At 45.5% G+C, this 22,287-nt stretch overlaps 1 protein-coding gene across 2 annotated transcripts in view; it reads right to left on the bottom strand.

Moving 5' to 3' along the window:
• Nucleotides 1-22,287, bottom strand: part of TRIO (trio Rho guanine nucleotide exchange factor) — a 320,251-nt gene that overhangs the window by 167,497 nt on the left and 130,467 nt on the right. For both annotated transcript variants that reach the window (XM_033110550.1, XM_033110551.1), the window contains exons 8-9: nt 16,751-16,882; nt 6,369-6,599 (exon numbers count right to left, since the gene is read on the bottom strand). In XM_033110550.1, coding sequence (XP_032966441.1) covers nt 6,369-6,599; nt 16,751-16,882 — 363 coding nt within the window. The remainder of the gene's footprint in view (nt 1-6,368; nt 6,600-16,750; nt 16,883-22,287) is intronic.

The following is a 22,287-nucleotide window of genomic DNA, read 5'->3' as shown; positions in this document are numbered from 1 at the left end:
ACCGGAGCCAGACCTTTTTGTTTCTTTATTCATTATGTTTCAAAAGTAAAATTAAGTTTGTTCTAAATATATATGTATATAACTATCCTTAATATGGAAAGATCTTTAAAAAAAAATGGTTTCTAGAACATTCCAAAGTATTCTAAGCCTAATGCTCATTTGGAAAAAGAAGCTATTAAAAACAAACACAAACACACACACACACACACACACACCTTCAGGGAAATGATACACAGCAAATGAAGGGATGATACAGAACCAAAATGACCTGCGTTGCAAGAGCTACTTTTGCTTAATGAACATACGCGCATATGATATGTCACTTCATGCACTTTCTTGGCGGGAAGGGAGCATAGGTGAAATCAATGAAGAAGCATCACAAAGAAGTTAGCAGGCTTTTAAACTCTGACATCATCCATCCATTCATCCATCTTCTAAAAATATATGCATCACTAGTTCTCCTGGTCTAACCCAAGTTTTAATTACCTAAGAACATGAAATTTCTTAAGGAAAATAAAGAAGCTAAGTTAGGGAGGGAGGGAGGGGAGAAGAAAAGTAGGTCGGTTATTAATCATATAAATGTCTCACCTTGGATACTCCCATCAAACCCCAACCAAACCATCACTCTACCACCGTGGGTTAATCCTTCTGGTAATTTTCTAAACTTTTAAAAATTATTCTTCATATTCTTAGTTTGGAATTGAATATAAAGTAGTCTAAAGTTGTCCAAGAAAAATCTTCCTACGTCCAGACAATGTTATCTGGAAAGTAAAGTTATTATGTACAGATTAAGTGTATGTGTTGAACTATGTAAATGTATACGGATACAGGTCAGCACAGGTGCACGCATGATCTCCCAGCCAGCGAATCCCCAGGCACTTTCCTCCCAGGGGGCCCTGGCAACGTGGCTGGCACTCGGTAAAAGGGAATCCCAGGCTCTCTGGGGTTTGTCTTGGCACTGCCCACTCCTGACCACCCTGGCTCTGGAGTACATTGTCCCCCAGGGCTTGATGGCCTCAGCTCCCTGCTCACTTCTGATTTACCTCAGTCCACTGGGTTCCTGCTTGGTTCCACTGGCTCAGTGTCACCTCTCACACCCTTGGGGGGGAGAGATTCATCCATTTTCCAACCTGTTACCTCCCACTGCTGAACTTCCAGCTCTTTTGGAGCTGTGGTTACTGAGATCACTCTGACAGTCAGTCTCTCCTGGGTTCACCAGGACAAAGGGAACTGAAGCTGACTCTAAACCCACCAGGAAGGTCAGCGGCCAGCCTCTACCTGCTCTCAGCAGGTGCCCAGGCCGAAACACCTGCCCTCCAGCACTTCCTAATTCCCACTGAGAACTCAGAAAAGATGGCAACTCTCTAACTACTCCTCTCAAGAGGCACACTCAGAACCATGCGTGTGGGAATGTGAAAAGACAAGAATGTTCAATAGCTAGGGCTATGGAACGGTTCTGATGAGTGGGATGAGGAAAACCCACCCTCCTGACGTGAAGTCATGGGCACAGAACAAACGAGGCTCAGGAACCTTCACGTAAGAGCTAGGTCCCGTGTGGGTGGTGCCAACCTAGAGCCCCTGGGTTAGGCATCATAGAGACAGATGGCGTTTCCTGGCACAGAACAGCAGCCTAGGGCCCAAGGTAAACCTGTGAACTCACTCCTCTGTAGACCTGGAACCTGTTTCTTTGCCTCTTTGGCATATTCTGACTTCCCTCCCCAGCTGGAACTTGGCATTGAAGACCCTCATTTTGCACTCAAGTGCCAAAATCTTTAATATTTTAAAGATTTCATCACACTTGCAAAATTCCCGTGCACTGAAATTATCCCTCTCTTCCTCAGCCACCCCTAACTCCCCAACGTCAGTCAAAGCTCCTGTTTCTTCAGGCTGATGATCTTCAGCTGGTTCACTTGATCCCAAGGCCAACCCTCCCCCATCGCAGAATAAATGAAGAAACTTAGCAAAACTGGGGGATTCCTTAAATGTCTTCACCTACCTACTCATTCATTCAGTCAACGAATACTGAGCGTCTGCTATCCCAGACACTTGGGAAAACACCAGGGAATTTAAAAAACACAGATCGCTGCCCCCGTGGACCTCCCATTTCTGCTAAGACTTCTCCATGACGTGCGTGAATGGCCCCAGCGGGAACTTCCTGTCTCCTCACCTCCAGTCTGGCTCATCACACTGCAACCGGGGCAATCTTTCTAACGCAAGTAGCATCACGTCCCCCACCCCTCCCCGGCCCCCCCCACACACACTGCCCACAGCATCAAGTCAGAACGCTCTGCAGATGGTCCTTGAACTCCTGGTGCAATGGGGGAAGCACGAACTTAACAGGCTGCTGGGGTCATCACGTGAGCATTAGGAGAGGAGACACACTTACACGGCAGTGAAGACGAGCTAGGCGAGCTGGATGCCACACAGCTGTGCCCTCACTCAGCCCTCACAGCCACTCAGGCCCTGGCACAATTCATGGCACTCAGTCATGGCTCACTGTGCCCCTGCAATGGTGTCCCCAGCCTTCGTCGGGAGGTCATCCTTCTAGCAGCAGCCCCAGCTCATGCCCCCCACGTCTCCATTCTGCCCACACCAGGCCGCCTGCCGTTCTTCAGGCAGGCGCTGCCCTCTCATGTCTCGGCTCTCTTTGCAATTCCCGTTGCCCATTCCTCAACCTACTGAGACCTTCTACCCCACCCCTCACAGATGGGCTCAAACCCTGCCTCTCCATGAAGACTGTCCTGGTGCCCAGGCAACTGGTACGTGCACCTCTCTTACAGGACTCTGTTTTCCTTGTATACCAGTCCCTGACATTTGAGAAGAATAGGAACAAAGCTCTCAGGAACCCCCAAATTTGCACAAGTTGCTGAAGCATAAATACGTCCCCTCAGAGTGCATGCACGAGGTAGGGAGATAACAGATGAGGATAGCTAGTTCTGTTTACTCCCTCGCTCCGGTGGCATCTTGATGGGTATGACTCAAATTTATGCCTTAGCGAAATTGTAACAATAAACAAAGACATACATGCTAAATCAGAGCATGTTATGGTCTAATTTACCAGACGACTAAACCATCTACTCTTACTAGATTACAATGCCTTGAGAAAAGGGAACTTTGAGCTATTCAACATACTTAACTCTATACCTCTCGGAATATCACACACTTAATAGACATTTTGGGGGGAAAAAAGAACGAAGTGTGGATGATAAGCCTCTAGAGTGGACTGGATTTGCTTAACCATCTTTTCAGAATATTAGTTAATGGCCCCACATCAACCTGGAGAAAGCTCTTCCAAGACAGAACTCAGCAGAGGTGACGTTCGCACACACTGCGGAAGCGGGAGGCTTTTTCAGCAGGTTTCTTTTGGGGGAGTCGGCCTGCAGATTTCCAGGGCCTGTTCACCTCACCTGCCGTGTTGGAGTAACTAGATCCCACCCATCCAAGAGGTGGGCGGGCTGAACAGGAGAGCAGGAAAGCGGGTTTGATAGCATCCTGCTATGAACCACTTCCAAACTGCCATCCCATTTGGATGAGCACAGCAAAAATAAATTATCGTGTTACGGTAAACTGAAGCATACTCTAAAAACGCTGCTTAGCAGTAACCCAACCATTCATTAATTCAACCAAACATCCACTGAGGGCTGCTCGAACAGTAAAGAGAAGCCATGGGAATATACACACAATTTGATGATCAGGAAATACGACAGAGAATGGACTTTATTTTTCAGTTAACAGCGAGGAAGGTTCATATTGGCTCGTAGCCAGTATGTGTACTGGGGCACAATTCCCACTTTCCCACCCCATCTGTTGATTTGGACAAATGCTAAGTATTATGCAAAGTACTTCACAGATCCACACACAGCACTAGACTCCCATCGAACCTCCTTCCATATAGAAATTATGAAATTGCCTTTGCTTTTTCTGAAAAAATTAACCACTTAAGCAAAACGACTTTTGTTTTAAAAGTCAAACTCCTCTTGTCATCCTCCCGCTGTTCCCTTCATCAGAGGTACACTGTTAACAGTCTAACATTTATTCTTCCAAGTAGTTTTTCACGTGTCTGGAGGGTTGTTTTCATAAAAATGTCCTCATTCCATACCTACTGTGTGGTAAGTGGTTTTTGTTTTTTCTCAACAGTATTTACAGATGCTTTTTCATCACCCAAAACAATCAAAGAATAACCACTTGTGGTATCTCTAGTTGGCTAAAGTACAACTATTTGGGTTTTTTTTCCATTTCCTCTCAGCTTCCTTCTCCTACTCCATGCTCAAATGGCAAAAATTACCACGTGCTGTATAACTTGTTGAGTGTCAGAAACACAATCCTCTGCAGTCCTTTAAGGCAAAGCGTTCGCTTTACTTCATCTCATCAACTTTGCTCCCTGCTCCCCAAGTCAAGCCTCCATAGCAACTTCCTGTTTGCATAACAAGTCCCAACCGTTCCCCATCATTTAGTCAACAACACCTTTCCCTTAAAGACCAATTATCTGTTTGGTATGGAATGCTCACAGAACCATGCAAAACACTTTCGCCTACAGACATCTTACCCAACCTACTGTTCTTGAGGAAAAAAGCTAGCTGAAAGAACTGGCCTATTATTGCCATAATTACCTTTCTACATATAAAAATTACCTATTTGCTGTTTTCAAATTCAAGCACATTTAAGTACTTGGTGTCAAATTAAATGGCTAGACTCCCCAGGCTATTCCCAGAGGCTGCCTTTCCTGACACACCCCCCTCCCACCCCCGACATAAACGGTCCAGTGGCTTCTTATGTGACTGGGGCCCCCAGGAGCCATCAGAGCGGGGGATGAAAGGAGGGGGAGCCCCTGCTACTGCTTCAGACACAAGTTCAGAAAGAATGTCAGTCCAGGGATGTGTAATGAACACTTGATCCAAGAGACAGAGAGGTAGGCAAGAAAATCCTTCAATAATTACATTTAAACTACTAACATTTCATGGTTTATGAAAATGATTGAACAATTAAGAAAAACTAGTGCTCATGCTTTCAACCTCACAACTTCATTCTCACAGTAACTCCGAGGCTGTGACTCCTCCCTCTTCACTCCTTGCTCTATATTCTTTCGCTGGCAATTATCTTCTTTCACTAAACATTGTAAAGAAGCATGAATCACATCACAACCATCATTCCTGAGGCACTTTATATATGCAACCTTCAGAGAACTCAAAAAACGTTAAGTAGATTAAAGTTATAGTATGTGAGAATTAAAAATTATGGCACAATTAAAAGAATTTTGAACTCACCAGATTCCTGTTGCATGAAAAATCGTCAGTATCACATGGAGAATCAACACAACTTTCCCCAAACGCGGTCCATTCAGCAGAAAACCCACTCACCTTCAGATGATACTCAGGGAGAGTGAAACCCGAGCTCCTACACGTCTGAACAAAGCCCTGGGCTCCTGGACGCTCCAGGAAAAGAGTCGTTTTGTTCTGGACCTATCACTGTGGTTTCGTGCCAACTCCCTGGATGCCACAAGCTTCCCTGCACCTCCCAGAATTCCTCATCCCCAGAACTGACACCTCATTCGCAGCCTTGTTTTTCCCGTTATAGGGCAAGGACACAACTATACCTTATTTATCACTAAAGCTCTATCATATTTGATGTGCCCCCAGTTTTAACCCCTGAAACCCTGGAAGCAGGATGAATGCTTATTCCATAATAAGGAGGCAAACAATATGGGGGCTGGTCTTACTCTTAGTTTTGTAACAAGCACAACAAAGTGCTTTGAAGTAAAGAGTCATAAAAGTCCACTCTTCATCAATTAGACACTCTTTTATTAAGCACCTACTGTGCCCCACAGACTGCACTACCAGGTGGGAAGAGAAGCACGATTAGCTTAGTGTTGGAGTAACCGGACAATTTAAGCCGATCTTAAATTGTAACACCACCCTGGCATGAGCACCACCGGCATTACTCTCACAAGCAGACATAATTGGGAACGACCAGTTTCAAGAACAAAACTCAGTCTCCAGTTGAGGCCCTGCATGATCTCACGTGTTCCATGCACATGAGCTATTAAATGTCTGGCTGAGAGCAGCCCAAGCACGCATTCTCAAAGCCGTTTTCACTCACGGTGAGCGAAGGGGCGGGCGTGCGTGCGCGCGTGGGCGTGCATGTGTGTGCACGTGCGCAGTCTCCCACCTTCCGTTTCCACTCACTCCATCAGCAGACACGCCCGCCAGGACGCAGGACTCCCCAAAAGGGGGTGCGTGCACTCATATTTTTTTCTCCCACCTTTGTCTTCCGCTCCCCATCGCACATACACGCCCAGCAGGACGTCTAACTCCCCAGGCTCCCAATGCGCCCGTGGCACGCCCTACGGGGAGAGCGCCTTGTGGACTGACCTGCTGCACGTCCTGCTGGAACACGCACAGCTGCAGCCTCTGGTGCAGCCGCACCTTGCGGTGCTGCCAGATGTTCTCCAGCTGCCGCTGGTGGTGCAGCACCTCGTGAATGACGTCCAGGACATGGTGCACCGCCTTGGAGTAGTTGGCGGAGGCCGTCAGGGAGTCGGAGCTGCCGGGAGTCAAGGGCCGCTGGAGCTTGTCGAGGAGCGACTTCCCATCCTGGCTCACCTGCCCACAAAACAGACGAGCCATTAGACACGAGTGACCGTTCGAGACCGGCGGCTCGCAGTTTGAGCCCAGGCCATACTGCAGACTGTCCTCGGATGCGTGTGCACACGTGTGCACATCCACACTCATACATACACAAACCATCACTTTACTCAAGGCACATTTTATGGAGAACAAAATAAAGTTAAATGCATCCATTATCCAATGACACCTCATAGCCAAATGTGGTAAAACACTGAATTAAAAGAACATTCACCATCATAAAACATTGTACTAGGAGCTATTCTTAATAAAAAACAGCATATTATCTTAAATGACATAAATCAGCTGATTTAAAATTGCATTGCTGGGATATCTGTAAATTAAAACTAATGATTTCATGTTGAGACATTGTGTTATAATAGAATACAGCATCACAGTGGAGCGAAATTTTAATGCTGAATGTTGAAACCTCAGCTTAGAAAAGATCAATAATTCAGGAACAGGCAAGAAAGATGCACATAAACTTTCTGACAGAGTTGGACAGCAATTTTACTTCACAAAAAGAAAAATTTAAATGCCATTTTATTTGGTTCATTAACTTCAAAAACTAATGTTAATTAAAACGCCATCATCTTTTCAAAGAGCTCCCAGCGCGCGCACTGCACAGCTAACCACCAACGTGCAGTTAAGTGAAAGCATCCGCTAAGCAAGGGAGTAAGAAAACGTGAGGGCGGCACACGGCAAGAAAAGCATCACGTAGTTTTCATTTTTAAGTGATTTTGAGGATTTAGGAATGATTATGTCAGATGTGGTAGAAAAAATATGTCCCGATCAGACAATTAAAAGGGCACGTGGCACGTGAAGCAACTGCCTGTGAGATTCCCCGGACTTCTTAAGTAAGGCCTCATCACCATGCTCTTTGTGCTCACTTTTCTAATTTTAAAAAATGTATTTTTCAATTACTGCTGACATACAATATTGTAATAGCTTCAGGTGTACAAACAACATCTGATTATCTGAAAACCTTGGGTTTCTACTGCAAGGAGGAACAAACATTGTCCAGAGGGAAACCCTCAGGACAGAGAGAAGGAGGGAAATCATGGGTGAAGGGGGAGGCGAAGACGGGAAGCCCCTAGAAACCAAAATCTGGGGGCAAGTGAGAGGCCTGTGGAATTTTCTGATCTCTTCCTTTAATCCTCTTATACAGTTAAGTCCTGCTGGAATGGAACATATTTTTTTTCCAATACCTGGTTTTGAGATCTTTGTTGGAAGCGCTGACTGCTCCTTATAAAGGCTGGCTGTCAGCCTTCACAGATTAATATTGAACTAGTACCCGTATATCAAGACGGCAAAACCTAAGTGGAAACAAGCCAAGGAGACATAACCAAAGATAACAGGTAACACAAGAACCCACTGGACCACTGACTTCGTGTCAGCCATGTGTAAAAACAAAAACAGCAGGAACGTAAGTCCTCTTTGGAAAGCAGGGAGCAGCCCCCAGAAGTCACTGAACTTGACTGGGCATTTCTGATACAAGCCCCAGGCGGAAGGGAGGCACAGAGAGTGACCTGGGGAGGGACTTACTGTGATGGAGTCAGAGGCAGGACATTACCTCAAAATGAAGATATGTCCTGCTTTCTGCAATTATCCCGGCAAGGCTCTATTTAACACATAAACACACCGTGTTTTTCTTTTTCTTGCCTACTCTAATGTACACTGATTTTTCTGGGAAGGCGGTTACCATGTTAATTAATCAAAGTAAGGCAGGGCTTGGTTTTCCTTAGCACTTGACAAGAGTTGCTTTTTCACAAGGTCAGCACAATGACACCATTCTCAGCGTGGGAGTCACCAATCTAGCACAGGTCCAGCGTGCATCTGTCGCTGCCACCGTCACAATAGTTTTACATATGTGACCAGCATCTGACTGTCTAATTGTTTGGTCTTCTCATATGCACCTAACAGGCATTTATAGACTGAAACACGTTTCATCGTGAGTCACCTTTTGTCTCTGACTTCTATGCAGCATATATGTACTTTATATATGCACACATCTAAATGTTATGTGAACATAGATAATTATCCATACATTTCATTTCAGCAGGCATCATAAACTTGTTGTTAAACCAGTGAGGGCACAGCCTCTCTCAGGACTGAGAACCAGTGCTCCAGCTCACACAGTTCACCCGGTACAGAGCCTAGAAAGAACTCCTTATAAACATGCCCTCTACGTCTTACTCCTCATAACACACCTACAGCAGGACACGTACACAGAGCACACGATTTGGTGAACGTGTGTCAGATGGGTAGAGATCAGAAGGGGGGCAGAAGCTGATAGCTGCCTCCTCCAAGCCCACCCACCCCTCCGTCCTGGAGAGCCAAACCCCTCCAGTCTAGAACACCCCAGCTATAAAACTGTATTTCCCAGCCTTGCTTACAAACAGAAGTGGCCAATATACAGAAGTACCACCTGCTAAATGGGGCTTCCAGGAAAGCTGCTCAGGCAGCTGGGCGTGCTCATTGCCCCGTGCCTCTTTCACCTCCTTGATGCCAAGAACTCGATGGAGAGGCCATGGAGCTTCAGCAGCTACTAACGACCTTGAGGTAACCTTAAGGACAGCAGCACACCCGCTAAAGAGGCAAACTGAAAAGACAAAAAGGATCCAGAGATCCTTACTCACAGAGCTACCACATCAGTCCTGGAAAGCCAGCCTTGGGACTTCTCCACTGGCAGAAGGCAACCCTCTATCTTAAGCCACTGTTTTGGATCTTAAACCAGCAACACAAGATGACAAGTGGTTTCCAGTGCTCACCTAGTCTCCAAAGGCATCCATGTAACATCATTAATGTTCTACTACTGAGAAAGAATAAGTAATCTGAGCAAGAATATTCCATGATTCTGCCTTTCCTGAGTTCAAGAGCAGATCTCATGACCGGGTTTAGAACGCCACGCTTGCTCATGGTGGAGGGGTGGTGAGGAATGGCTGAGTACGAGAACACAAATTCCTTAACAGAAGACAACTCATTAAGCAATTGTGCTTTCCTGGAAGTCCTAAGCAGGGCGTACAGTGCCTCTGCTGGTGCCGCTGCTGGCATCATCACTTAAAGAGGTGGCAGCAGAAGGAGCAGGAAAGATTCTGGGCAAGGAAACGCCTCTGGCATCCACTACGACCACACAGCATGCAACTCCAAATGCGTGCTCAGGTACCACGTTTCTCCAAGAAACCTTTCAGAAATAATTCTATTTTGTTTCAGTGTAGCTTGAATGGATTAGTCAATTTAACAGGCATTATTCAAGCACATAAAAAGTATCATATATATTTTTAGTAACTTTTAGCAAAATATCTTTGTCATTGCAAGTACAGTAGTATTATGTAGGGAGAAAATATGCTAGAATTGTATGAATACTGTTCTATTGTATAGAAATAAAGATTTTTAAATGGTACAGAATAACCAGAAGAAAATTATTGAGATTGAAAAGTATATAGCAACTAAAACATTCATATATAAGTACTAAAACAAATTACATATATATGTTTATGGTATATAATACAGTTTCAGATTTCTCAGCTGTATATAATACAGTTTCAGATTTCTTAGCTACAGGACCAGAGGAAATAATTTACTTAAATTATATGTTTTGTCTAAAAATGTATTTCTAGCTTTTAGGCAATCAAACCCTGTCCCACAAAGGGACAATAGCTGCAAAAAAGAAAATCAACTTTTTTATCAAAGCAAAATTTACCTTCTGTAATTTTTGAACAGATCAAATTGACTCATTCTTTCAGGTTCCGCTTTGTTTTTCTTGAACGACAGTACTTGGGGACTTAAATGGCAATGGAAGTTACAATTTTACAAAGATTAACACTTTATAACCACACAAACTAACATCCTCGAATACTTAAATGAATTAAGAAAATACAAGTACTGATGCAAAAAAAGTCATTAAACTTTACAAGTTTACCATATCAAAGGTATGTTTGTTCCTAATATTTAAGAGAAAACTTAACTGTTTAAAATCTTTCACAATGGTCTGGTTCTTGAATATTAACTTTTCATTACAACTGCAGGTAAGATTTGTCACTGGGATTCTCTATGCCACCCTAAAATCGTCCATACCGAACCTCACAGAGACTTATTTCTGGTACTTGTGCACTGTTTCCCACTAAGCAGATCAGAGCTAAGAGTGTCTAGCAGGGATATTCTTCATTTGCATGAAGGAACAATATTGCTCTGAACTAAGAAATAGTATCTGGAGATTGTCGCTTAAGGTTACAAAAACCAGCACCCAAAGACCAAATATAGCCTACGATATGTCGATTAGGTCCAAATGCGGTGCTGTAGGTCTGGAAGTACTAGGAAAAGTTCTTCTCCCGTCATAAAGAAACAGTGGTCCTTCTTCAAAGCTTTTATGAAATGAATTACACTACTTGTATCGACTCAGATCAACACCGTCTGTTTTGGGTTTTTTGCGGGGCTTGGCGGGCCACGGCCCACAGAGCACAGGCCTTGGTGAGCATGGTTTCACCATCAGCACTACGCTTTCCAACTCTTATGTAATTATTCTCAAATCAAGGTCCTAACAAAGCAGGAAAGAGTGTGAAGGGTCAGCAAATGAGTACCCAGCTTACTGTGCTGTGATTGATACTCCTTGGTCAAACATTTCGTCTTTGAGGAAGGAGGTTAAGCCTATATCATCATAAGAGGGCTACACGCAGAAGTTCCTACCAGTAACATGGGCCAGTGACCTTGAGAAAGGTCCCGTAGAGGCAGCAGTATTTTCTCATGCCTCAGGGAGGCCACTCAACAGAGGGAAGGCAGCGTCCTCACCTTCAGAGTTTTGGGCTTGCCTCTGGGATGGTTCTTTCTCTAGGCAAAGTTCTTAGACATAAGCTTCTAGCGATCCATCCTTCTTCTTTCGGCTATTAGGTTTTTTCCTCAAAATCATATCAATCTAACCGTGTTTGATCTCAGCCCGGGATTGTCAGAATGGAAAAACCAAAACAAGACCAAAGGAGCCTGCTGGGCCAGCTGCTAGTGGGGTCAGATGTGTGCAGAGAGCACGCCTGTTCTGTACACACCACTTGGGCTTGAGCTTTTTGGATCCTATGTTTCAAGCCCTTGCAAGGTCTCAAGTTGAGTTTGGGGGGAAGGAGAGCGACTGTTGCACGGTCAGTTGGCTCTGAGGTTGTGCCAAACGTTGATTCCCGCACTCCTACCTACAGCAATGCTGCAATACCTAATGCAGCTTTGAAACAACCCCTTTACAGAAGTTACTCCGCAGCAAGGTGGGTGAGCTCCCACACATCACAGATACATGATTCTAGTGAGTTTATCACCCAGGTGACTCATGTTGCTGTTTGTTTTTCTCGCATGCTAATAACACTAATAATGTCATCACCCATTTATCCTGGGCTTTGAAAAAGGAGCTTGACCAGCTTAGCAGGCTGCGAATCAGTCATTTCTACGAGGTCCTGCTGAAGTGTGCAGTTAAGTCAGCATATCTGTTAATTGAGAAACTGATGCAGAAACGAAACCCTGAAGTCACATGGGGTCCGAGCCGGCCAAAGCCAATGTGGCCGTTCACCTTTCCCCTTCAAGAACTGCTGCCCACGGCTGCCACGGCCAAGACCGACGGCAGGTGCGTGGACACCCACACACAGGCTTACCTCCGGAGTCACATACTCAGTGTTCAGGGTGGCACAGGATGGCATGGCCATGCTCAGATGACAACCATTTATATGAATTCAGTTTGTTGAGAAAGGAGTTGATGAGTTTGCTTCCCTCAAATAAAAAGTTAAAAATGACCACTCTATACGCTGTTGCTAAAACTCGAGCATCTCTCAGGTTCCGTATGGCTTCACTCTGCTATGATCACCAACAGTAGGCGATGAGCCCCGAACCTGGCTAAGAACTAGGCAAAGTTCTTAGACATTAGCTTCTACAGGTCCATCCTTCTTCTTTCGGCTATTAGGTTTCTTCCTCCAAATCATATCAATCTAACCATGTTTGACCTCAGCCCATTAATGAAGCTGAAGCAAGCAGATGTTTACATGGCACAGGTCCGCTCCTGCTGCTGAAACACAAACAAGGCAACACAGGACACAGAAAAGCGGGCGTTTGTGTCTTGGAAAAAAGTGCTGGGAAGGTTTCCCACAGCAAACTTGTATCATCAAGAGACTAGATACTATAGACACTGTTTAAAGACAAAAAATTGTGGAAGTGAGAAAGAGAGGGAGGGAGAGCAAAAGGAAAAGCCCTGTTTTCAAAATTCCTACTCCTAAGTGACCCTGCATCCATAGCAGGGGTCAATTTTTGGGGATAAATGTCTCCTGAGCAGATGCACCCCCTTTAGAAAAGGGCAGGACCGTCTCTCAGTGTGTGGTCTGACCAATCACAGAATCACTTATGGGAAACCCACTGAAAACGGAGAGTCACTGTCTGTGGGGGTAGAGTGTGAGAAGTGGCACGTTTAACCGGCACACTCAAGTTAGAAAAACACTGATTTAGGAAAGAGAAAGATCATTTACAGAACACTTCCCTTCCCGTCTTTCTTCTCCCTCCCCTCCTGACATGGAGAAAAATGGGGCCAGGCTTTCTAAGGAAGTGGGGTGCGGGGGCAGGGGGGTGCTGAGAGAAGCCAGACAGATAGGTTGGGAGATTGAGAAGACTGAGCAAATACACTAATTGAATAAATTAACATACGGAGGATCAAGGAAGCCAGTTTTCTTGCTGTCTGAGAAGGGATTTATGAACAGAATGGGAAAAGCTGCAAAGAACCTTGATGTATTGGATTAGAAATGGAAATACCAGCATGAACACATGCAGTATTAAAACAGAGATAGATACAAACAGACACAACAGCAGTTGTGGATGGAAGGACACATGAATGGATGGATGAATACGTATCGACATACATGTTTCCTGACTCTGTCTGCTCAGAGGGCCAAGAAGCCCTGACACCCACAGGTAAACAAGCACTCTCCAGCACCCAGGTCTTAGTTTCTAAATACCACACAACTGCACGAGGAACCAGACCTCTTGGTGAGATGGCTGATCTCAGGGACGAGGCAGAGAAAGAACAAGATGCACCTGGGAACTCACTGCTATGCTAGGACATAATACTCAAATAATGATAGGGACATATCAAAAACCCCAAAAAGGGGCTCCTGCTGACCAAATGTGGACAATTTAGGCATCGAAATTGAGTGCTGGATTATAACCCATTGGATAGAATAAGATTCCGTACTTTTATACTGAAATAATGAATAAATGAGTGAATGAGAAAATAAAGCTCTTCCGTATGCTGGAAAAGTCCACCTAATAAATATGGAAGAAATGATGGAAATGAATGTCCACCTTCAGACGGCCGTCATAGTGTCGCTGATACGGGCAGGAACGGCCAGAGGGTGCTAAGACCGCAAGGAGAAGTCTGACGAGGAACAGACATTGTGTCATCACCAGCATATCGCCACGAAATGCTCATCCAAGACAAATTTTTCAGTGGTGTTTTTGAGGGAGAAACCTTGCGCACACTGAACCTCATGGAGCGGTCAAGGTTAACATCACGAGCTGCAGGATGGGTCCAACCTGAGCCCCTGCTGTGACACTGGGGGTGGGGGTGGGGCAGTGAGTCCAGGAGAATGGGCCGGAGGCTGAGGGACAGCTACAGAATGAAAGGCCTGTATTCCCTAAGACTGTCAAAGGCATGAGGCAGAGAAAGACTAAAGAGTGTTCCACTGCAAAGCAGAGGTGTCCACCCTTGTAATGCCTGCTGCTGGACAGCACCCAGGGGCCAGGAGAGAGAAAGACAGGAGACACATTTGGGAAATACAATGACTCTGTGGGCAGGACGGTCGTGTTGTGTCACCGCTGACGTGCTGATGACTGGACACAGAGGGAGAGAGTGGAGCAAATGTAGTAAAATATTAAAAACTGGGCAGTCTGGGCCAAGGGAGTGTGGGAGTTCTTTGTTCTAATACTTTTCTATAGCCTGGAATTATTTCAAAATTTAAATAAAAGGCAAAAAAAAATTGTTCTGTTCCACTGAAAGTCTTTTCTGCTCATCCAGTTCAAATTACTGTCTCCTTGAGTTTATAGCTCAGTTGCAAACATGTTCTTAGGCTAAAAATTGTGGATTAAGCATCAAAATTGGGAAGCTGTTTACTTGCCATCAAATTATCTTTAATTATTAGTACCAATTTGAAATTGAATGCAACTGCACCAAAGGTACACGTAAGTTCCCACGTCAAGATGCCCCTTTTTATAGAATGCACTGATAACAGAGAGAAAATCCTGTGCTGTGCTACAAGGGCACAGGGCAACAGGCAGACTGAACTGGCTGGCGGGGCCAGAGGATGACACTGGCCAGGTTGATTCCCACGTAAGCCATGCAGGCAAAGACTGGAGCCCAGCTCCTGCCAACCTCCTCGTGTGCAAGTTCGTCAACCCACAGTGGTCTGGAACCTACCACTGCCATCGAAAAAGAGCTCCCGAGAAAAACCTTAGCGAGCAGTGAGTGAAGGCCTCATTACAGCATGGCTAACCGGGTCACTGCCTTTTTATTACAGGTCGAAATTAGAAGATGCACAGAGATGGTACACTAGGGGAAAGAACTTAATGCTTTTGGAAACTCACAAAATCCTCATGAAATGGTGTAATGAAAAATGCCAAATCTGTTCAATTTTCATTTGTACTACAGAAAAGTCTATCACTTATTTATGCAGTCCCTAATAAACTAGATAATCAAATTAGCTAACAAGCATTAGATGCAAAATTAAGAAGCGTGATACAGAGTTGACTATTCTTTAATTCCATTGACAACACAAAATGGTGCTAATAAAAAAGCAATCTTGTTAGCAAAAAGGTGACTAGAGGAACACGTGTATAGATACCAGCTTCCACGGGAAGGAGATTTGACTGACCACATTCCGAAGCATGTGAAGTGCATCAGGCGTCTGTTTATTCACCGCTGGGCCCTCAGGGGTCAGGAGACCTGAGCCCAAGGACCTGAGCGTGACAGAGCTGCTTGGTGAAGCAGGAAGTGCCAGACTGAAAAGCAAATGGCCAATTTCCTCCCCACAACCTTCACAAGTGGATGTAGTTCAAACCAAGGAAGAGTTGGATTTATACTTTTATTAAACATGTACTGTGCTCAGCCCTCTGCTAGCCGGGCGGGAACATTCTCACTAAAATTGCACAGTAATCGTCCACATTCGCATACACAGTATTGTACGAGCTCACGATTCAAGGAGAATGGAGGAAATCAGGCATAAAGCAAGCCCACAGAGAATTCCTACTCACTCCCCACTCGCCTCCAGGAATTTAATCAGTGTCATTGGGCCGGCTGGTGAAGGGCCAGACGTCCGGGCCGTGGACAGGGTAAGGCGCCACAGCCCACCTGCAGCTGTCATCAGGTCTGCGCCCAGCAGGTCACGTGACAGGGCTGCAGGGGGTGGTGGCTGGGGACGCGAATGGGCCTGCTGGGGTTCATGTCCCTGCACCACCTCCTACAGCCCTGGACCTGGCACAAGTCACTGAGTCACTGGGCCTCAGTTTCCTCACCTGAGATTAACAGTGGGGTGAAGAACAGTACATGCCCCAGAGCTCTGAACATTACGTATGTGATTATATAAAGTCCTTATCACACAGCCTGGCACAGAAGAAGGTGCTAGAACATAAAACAGGGACACATTAAATAAGCAAGTTACCCTAAAACGATAAAGAAAACACAACGCTGAGATTTCTAAAACAGCAAGTCAGTTTACATACTTGAAAGTAAGTGTGTGCTTTGCAATCCAGAACACGAGGCCATCAGGTTGGCCTCTTTTCTAGAAAGTTTCATTCAGGAAGATTAAATAGAGTTTGACTAGACCGAACAGCATGTATATCCTAAATACATGTACACAAGAAACAGGAATGTCATTTCTTTTAGCAGATGAAAACATAAGCACTCTAATAATGGAAATCCACCAATGTGAAGAGTTCGCTCACTGCCCACCATCCTGTTTGACTTACTGTCTTTCACTGCCTACTTGGATTCAAGAGTTACAATAAAACTGCAGTTTAACTCAAAATCACACGTGTTTTTTAGGCTGGCCAAAGCTTCGATGTTTCTCAGCTTTCCGCACTGCGACACAGAAGTACCGGAGCGGAGAGGTGAGGGTGCCTACCTCCGAGTAAGCCAGGGTGACGTGCTCATAAACCCCCTGGTGGTGATGGATGGCGTCCTCCAGATCCTGCAGCTCCGAGGGAAGGTCCACCTCGCCACACGCTTTACACCACGAGTCCACATTGCTCATATACTTGGAAGAATAAAAGAAAAAAGATTATGTCCGTTAGTGGCAATTTACAGTGAGAAGTGGCTGCTTCTTCATGCACTTCTGAAACAAGGGCAGTTGAGGGCGTCTAAGGTCGGAGCACAGCAGACTCTCCGTCCCAGACGACTTCACTGCGAGTCTAACTGGATTCCTGGTCTCCGCCCGAGTTTGGGTTCTGGCAGAACTGGGGCTAGGCCCAGAAACCCACATTTGGACCACACTTGGGAGCGCACCGGGAACTACTCTGCCTGCATTATCGGTTTGGGGCATCCTGGTTCATGTTCCCATTCCACGTTAGAAGTCACGCTGCCAACTGCCCTGCCCTGCGAGCCGTGGAGAGCAGAGGCCCGGCTCCAGCCTCAGCCTCAGGAAGGTGCAGCTTCTCCTTCTCCGGGGCTGTACTCCAGCCTCCCCGCTTTCCTGACTTTAAAATGCAAATGGTTCAATAGCTGAAATTATTCACCTAACATTAGGAAGAGCAAAGGACCCATTTTTCTACCTTTTCAAAAGCAAATACACACAGGAGTAAAAGAAGATCTAGCGAAGGCCCCTAAACTCCTCAGCTGTCGTGTGTCCCCCCCGGCCCCGCCCCACCCCACAATAGGAGGCACTCAGGTCCTTCCCACTTTGCACGGAAGCAAGAAGGTGTCAGCTGCCGATTGCCATCCCAACCTCTCCTCAGTTTTCTCCACTGCCACCCCCACACCCCCAGGATTCATCAATACTGAGAAACTACTCCGCCAAATTCCTAGGGAGATCCTATCAGCATCCATCACCACGTTATGTGTCAAAGACAAGCAGGAGGCCCAATCAAAGACGCTAATTCAATTAAGCCAAACTGTCACGGACACATTTCCCTGGCTTTCACCTCTTTCGCTCCAGTTCCTTCCTCGCTGTCGTTCTACTTACCAGGGAACGCAGAGGGTGACTGCATAAAATGGGGTGACTGACCTGACACACAGGGAACGTGCTGATTCTCTTAAAATATGTATGAGAATAACCTCCCAGGTACTTATCACACTTTTAGGAGCTTAAAATATACACATCACCCAAGTAAGAAATGTTTATGAAAATCCCTCTATTATTAACGTATTGGCTCAGAAAAATATCTGCATGTAAATCTTAGCACCTGAAACCAATTCATATGACATTAAGTGTCATCTGATAGCGTGGGGTTTCTGATGGCTTCAAACTTGACTAAACGGACGCAAGCACAGGGGAACATCCTCCTCGGCCCCTGGTGTGGGGTCTTCCCCACGTCATCAAGGCAATGGAAGTATCCACACTAATAATTACTCCTCTCCCCCTCCGCATATGCATGTAGGACTGTTAGCCATATTTCTAAGTATTTCTGAGGTGCAGTGTTCTCTCTATATGATTCTAAGTATTCTCTATTTCACTCTTTCCACTTTCATTACTGCATGTAACACCAATTATTAAGTTATTGTAAACCTTTTACAAACACAAACTGACTGAGGTTAACCATCATCATTAATAAAGCATCAAGTCAGCAATTAATTGCTCCTGCACACTGGCCACTACAAAATGCCCAAAACAGAGTTACAACACATTCTGAAGAAAGGTTAAAATGCTTCTGATGTAATATGGTGAAGACAAGTTTTAGTCATGTTATACTTCACATCAGCAGAAGTGACACACTAGTGTGGGATGTCACGTCACTGTATCAAAATAACTATTAAGATACATTCAACTCCAATTTCTGAAGCAACCAGTAAAGAGAAACATTCAACAAGTTTTATACATGCCTGTGGTAAAGTAGCTTACTTGTAATTTCTTAACTGTCCTGGGAGGGTACTGATTATACTTACGTAACCAAATATAACCAGGTTCTAACACCTGGGGAAGGACGGCTTGCCACGTGGAAATCTTGTGGAAGAAGGATTCTGGTTCTACATTCTGGTTCTACATCTACATCCATTGGTTAAAATACCCAATGATGGAGATAAACCTGGCCATGGTTTGACAGGAACTTCTGCATCATTTTTGCCTTTTATTCATGAGATGGCAACCCTAGATTCCAGAGGGCAAGCCCCAGCCCCTGAATGCTTTCTGAAGAGCTAAACACGCAGAGGATCAGGACCCAGGGCCACGGACCCGTGTAGAGAGCCAAGGAAAAGGGAGTTAACAGGTCTTCCACAGAGAGAAAGCACGCTGCGGTCAAGTCCTGTGTCCCAGTTTGGCAGGTACTTCTAGAACAGAACCTCTTAGAAACTGTCAGTATGACGATGTGCTTTATGACTATGGGAGGCGGGTGCTCAGATGTCCTTTAAAATCTCCTCTGACCACTCTGCTACTTTCCACCCCACACACACCATCTTGAAAAATACCATTTGGGGTGGCGACACGGGAAATCTGCCTAGCACCGAGCCTGACGCTTCTAAACGATGGTGTCAGAAGGTGGCCGCTACACTCTAGCAAAATCAGAGCAGCCAGTTTCGTGTCTGACACTTTCAATGCTCAGAAAACCACAACATGTGAACACACAGCATCCAGCTAGACTGAGGGTGAAGACAGGAGACAGCAAGAGATTCCACGCAGGAGCCGGCGTCAGAACTGGGGCTTCTGTGCTCAGCACATGGCGACTGTCGAGAAGTGTGGCTGAATGTAAGATGAAAGGAGTCCGGGGAGGCAGGTTTGCAAAACTGACGCAAGCAGATGAGGGAAGAGCGATTAATATATAAGCTTTACACGGTGAGCTTCAATCATTAATTAGCAGATTTATTTATTCCACTAATCTCCATCTGCTGAGACTAGGGGCTTCTGGTTTGGGGGCAGCTCGGCTCTCTGGACTATTCCGCCCCCTACCACCCAGAGCTGGGATCCTCATAGCTAGTGAAGTTCACTCCCACCACCTGGTGATGGAGTGGAGCCGAGCACAGGTGGTTAGCCTGGTTTCGGAAACAAAGGGACAGAAACTTCCTAGAATGTGAACTTTTAAAATACTTATCCAGAGGTTTTTTTCTCCTCTTTGGAAAAATTAAGACTGGTCATATTTTTATATATACATTTAAAATGTATATATGACTTCAAACTTCAGAGTTCTTTTCTTTCTTGTTTCTAATTTCCTCATTGTCTGTTTTCATTTCTAGAAAACACTACCCTACTTTTAATTTCATCTTTTCTACTCCCTGAGTCTGAACCAACACACTCGCCCTTCCGGTGCCTCTGAGGGAAATGGGCTCCCATCTCAACCCAGAGAAATCACAAGACAAAAGAAGCATTTTCCACTGTGAGCCCAGCTCTGACAGGTCCAGCAGAGTAACCTGGAGAAGACAGGTTCAATTTATTATGTCAGCAACTAAAGGACTGTCATAGATGTCAACAACAGACCAGCTTTGGGAACATGGGCAGACCACTCCCCAAACAGAATACGCCACCAGCCCCACTTACTTCGCTGGCCTGATTTAAAGATGAAATGAGAGTTCGTGTTAAGGAGCTTTGTAAATTTTAAAGAATTATGCAAATACTGGTTGTTACTTTATTTTTTGGCTATTACCAAATGAGAGGCCCTTAAAGTTGTAGCTAAAATTGGGTGACCAGGTTTGCGATTCGCTCCGAAGGGGGGGCATACACCTCTGTGAACACTAACAGACTTTCTGCAGTGAGGTCGAAGACAATAGCCCTTGGCCCACGTTGCTACCGAGCATCTGAAATGCGGATACTGCGACCAGGGACGCGAATTTTAATTTAGTTCTATTTTTAAATTATTTTATTTAATTGAAGGAACTTCAATAGCCACATGTGACTAGCAACCACACTGGACAGTGTAGCTTTAGATTCCTTTTTTTTTTTAATAGTTAAAAATTGGAGATTTTAAGGTGGAGAACAACCAAGTCACTTTAAATCTTTGTGTTATAAAAGGTAATACTAGTAACATCTGCTATGGAAGCTTGTTGATCCAAGGGGGCTGTCCAGGGGATCCACCCTGTGAGCGAGCAGCGTGCAGGCTGGAGCCCCTCCACCGTCTGCCGGTCGATTTGCTGGCAGAGTGGTCGTGTCTCCTCCTGACACTGATACTCTGATCCTGTACAGCCTTCACTGGGGAGAGGACGTGAGAATGACTGGCCGAACATCTTCCGAAAGCGTAACACCCACCAAACTTCATGCTCATCTGGTTTCAACCTCAAGATTTGCTTACGAAACCGCAGGCAAACACCAAACGAGAGAACACCCACAGAGAGAGGAGCGAGGCTGGGCGCCCAGGGCACACGTGCCCCCGGCTGGGAGCTCTAGTCCTGACAGGGACCGTTTCCCTCAGGAGACCATTAACCATGGGGTCGCATATTTGAGCCGTATGTCCCGCTTATCAGATTTAAATTCTTAACGAGAATTCTGCAAGTGGCAGTGATGGAGACCTAACCTGTGACATTCAAGTTTGTGGTCCTTTCTCTATTGAGGTCATGAAAACGGCTTAAGCATAACTGGAAGGCAAAGCATTTGAAAAGAGGGCACAAAGCTGACCTAGTCTTGTGACGGCTCTCCTGAGAAGGGGAAAACTATGTTAGTGGATGTGACCTTCTTCATGTATCAGAATTCCAAGGATCTTACTTTTATTCAGTGAAGAGGCAGATAGATAAATAATGCATTTTTACTTGAGGGTAAGGAAACACTTCCCGAAGATGACCTAAAGTCCAGTAGGCACATTTCGGTTGCCTGGGCAGGTCTCACTGCCCCAGTCAAGGTCCATCAGAGATGCCAGTCCCCTTCCACAAGATGCCACTCTGTCCTCAAGCCAGGCTCTGGCTTCTTCTCTGACCACTTATCTGCATGGAGACTTCGCACACTGCTATAATCTACCGAGGATACCAAGAAATTCTGTTCAATAATGTATCCACCTAGTTTAGTTTCCTTCAAATCCCTCACTCATTGCCATTAATTTTATCCAAATGAAAACACCCCGGGCTCTTTCAACTTTGCTGCCAGTTTGAAATTTTTGATAATGAAACACTGCACCCGCATTTCTAGACCATTTTCAGGCAGGTCAGAGCAGCAGTTAATCTTCTGGGTTTATTTACAATTCTGGATCCTGCCGTGTTTATGAAAGAGATTTTCCCTATGTGTTCTTATGCTTCTGACAATCTGCCAGTCATCCAAGCAGTGTGTCCTGTTTCAGATTTATCCCCATCCTTTCCGGGGGCCCACGACCAATATCCACCCCCACGCCAGTTCCAGGGGGCTGCCATCCCCCACGCTCTGCTACCGTTCCAGCTGACACGCACGCAGGGAGCTCATCTTCCCACTCAGAGTATCTCCAGTCAGCGATACACGCCCAGCCTGCACACAGTGCTGCTTCATCCTGAAGGGGGTCCTGTTACTTTGAAAGCACTTTTACGGGGGACAGGCTCCGACTGACCCTTTATCGTAAAACT

Source organism: Rhinolophus ferrumequinum, chromosome 7, assembly GCF_004115265.2.
Source record: "Rhinolophus ferrumequinum isolate MPI-CBG mRhiFer1 chromosome 7, mRhiFer1_v1.p, whole genome shotgun sequence".
Classification (NCBI taxonomy): Eukaryota; Metazoa; Chordata; class Mammalia; order Chiroptera; family Rhinolophidae; genus Rhinolophus; species Rhinolophus ferrumequinum.
The sequence above is the reverse complement of the archived record's forward strand: the minus strand, read 5'-3'. Positions and strand labels throughout refer to the sequence as shown.